Source organism: Manihot esculenta, chromosome 7, assembly GCF_001659605.2.
Source record: "Manihot esculenta cultivar AM560-2 chromosome 7, M.esculenta_v8, whole genome shotgun sequence".
NCBI lineage: Eukaryota > Viridiplantae > Streptophyta > Magnoliopsida > Malpighiales > Euphorbiaceae > Manihot > Manihot esculenta.
In genome coordinates this window covers 13,473,089-13,474,832 of record NC_035167.2, presented here as the reverse complement: position 1 = coordinate 13,474,832, position 1,744 = coordinate 13,473,089, and the positions used below count along the sequence as shown (strand labels likewise).

The 1,744-nt window shown below is 30.3% G+C and overlaps 1 protein-coding gene across 1 annotated transcript; it reads right to left on the bottom strand.

Annotated features, from left to right (window-relative positions):
* Positions 1–588: 588 nt before the first annotated feature.
* Positions 589–1,430, bottom strand: LOC110607414. The gene has a single exon (XM_021746517.2). It carries the CDS (start codon positions 1,369–1,371, stop codon positions 694–696), a length of 678 nt encoding a protein of 225 aa, XP_021602209.1. The 5' UTR covers positions 1,372–1,430; the 3' UTR covers positions 589–693.
* Positions 1,431–1,744: the final 314 nt, after the last annotated feature.

Here is a 1,744-nt window from a genome sequence, read left to right as displayed (position 1 = left end):
ATAAAAAGCGTTTAAATATTCAAATGAAAATGGAATCTTTGAAATGTCTCGACAAATGTACTTTTAGTTTAATTATGTAGCTCATTCAAATCATTAATTTTTTAATAATAAAATATTTTTAAAAAAAATTATTATTTAATGACAGAAAAGCTTAATTTGTTTTTTAATTTTGAAAATTTATTAAAAAGTTATTAAGATTTTATAAAGTCAAATAATTAGTCCTTTTATTATTATAAAAAATTTAAAATATTTTTAATATAAAAAAATTAATTAATAAATATTTTAATAAAATTAAAAGATCAAATAATAAATTATTTTATATATCAACCACTAAATAATAAAATAATTAAATTAAAATTAACGAAATTACTAACAGATTTTTAATATATTAATGCGTTTTAATAAGAATAGTTGAAAGTTATATGAATTAATGATTTTCTATCTAAAAAATAAAATAATAAATTTTTCATAATTTTATTATTTTTTAACTGAGACTTCTAGCTTTACCATTGAATATGAGAGATTCTAGTTAGAAATCTGGGTTTTCCATTGGCATGGCCTTATGTTTAATTATTAAATTCACAAGTAATTTAAATATATTTCATAAAGATTGCACAAAGGTTTAATCAATACATATATTAATCATGCAAACAGAAATAAAAAGTTTTTATTTTCTTCAAAATCCAAACAACCCTATTGTGCATATTTAGCCTTGTAATCACTCCAAAGCTGATCAACAGTCTTCCCTAGCAGATCAACAAAGTACTGATCACCATAACCATCTCTCATCTTCTTGTTAAGTTCAGCCACGAACCCATTTCTCAGATCATTACAGTAGTCCAAAAACCTGGCTGTAACATCATACCCTTGATCCCACCTGTCACCCTGTCCAGGCTGCACCCAGTGGCTCGGAGCATAGTTAGCCTTCAACCTCACAAAATCAGCAACTCCTTCAATCAACCCACCTGGGGTTTGCCCATTACCATTCCATTGCCAGATGTGGGTCATTTCATGGTAAAGAACACCTGTGTATTCCCTTTTCAGATCACCCGTGTAATTTCCGATGTAATTTGCGCTGAAATGGATTTCGTTGTTTATAGCATAAGCAACTCCATCCATGTCGTCGATGAACAAGCTGACCTTGTCCACAGCTTTTCTGTCTTCTGCATTGGGTTGTTGAAACACCCTCCATATGAAATCTGTTGCTGCAGATAGCGTTTGTTTGCTGTAATCTTCACCGATTTCAGCGGCGAAGCGTGCCCCGCCGGCTGTTGAGCCGGCGGTATTGGTGACTGTGTACTCGACGGCTTGGTTGCCTTGAATGGTTGCTAGGATTACTAGCGTAGAGAGGAGGAGAGCTTGGCGAAACATGGTCTAGAGTATTAATTTTCTTTTTCAATTTGCTTGAGATTTTGCTTGAGAAATCTGTTGTTCCGCTGTGCTTTATATAGAGTTGATAGATTATTTTATACATGAGGAGCTGGAATCATTCTTCAGGGAAAGTCGTCTTCATGGACCCATAATTATTTATTAGAGAAAAAATATCTGAAGCTTTTTTTTTTAAATAAATAAAGCTTTGAATGAATAGTTTACCGGTCAAATAATCAATGAATCCGGCCCAATGGAAGGATAAAATTAGCGTAAATAAATTAAATTATTTTTGAATTATTTAAAATTTGGTTTAATAAAAATTTAATTGAGTTCCATTTCAAAAAAAATAAAAATTTAATTGAGTTTTAAGTTT

Bases quoted from the DNA above. Each gene is read 5' to 3' on its own strand.
- LOC110607414 (XM_021746517.2), bottom strand. From the start codon at position 1,371: ATGTTTCGCCAAGCTCTCCTCCTCTCTACGCTAGTAATCCTAGCAACC.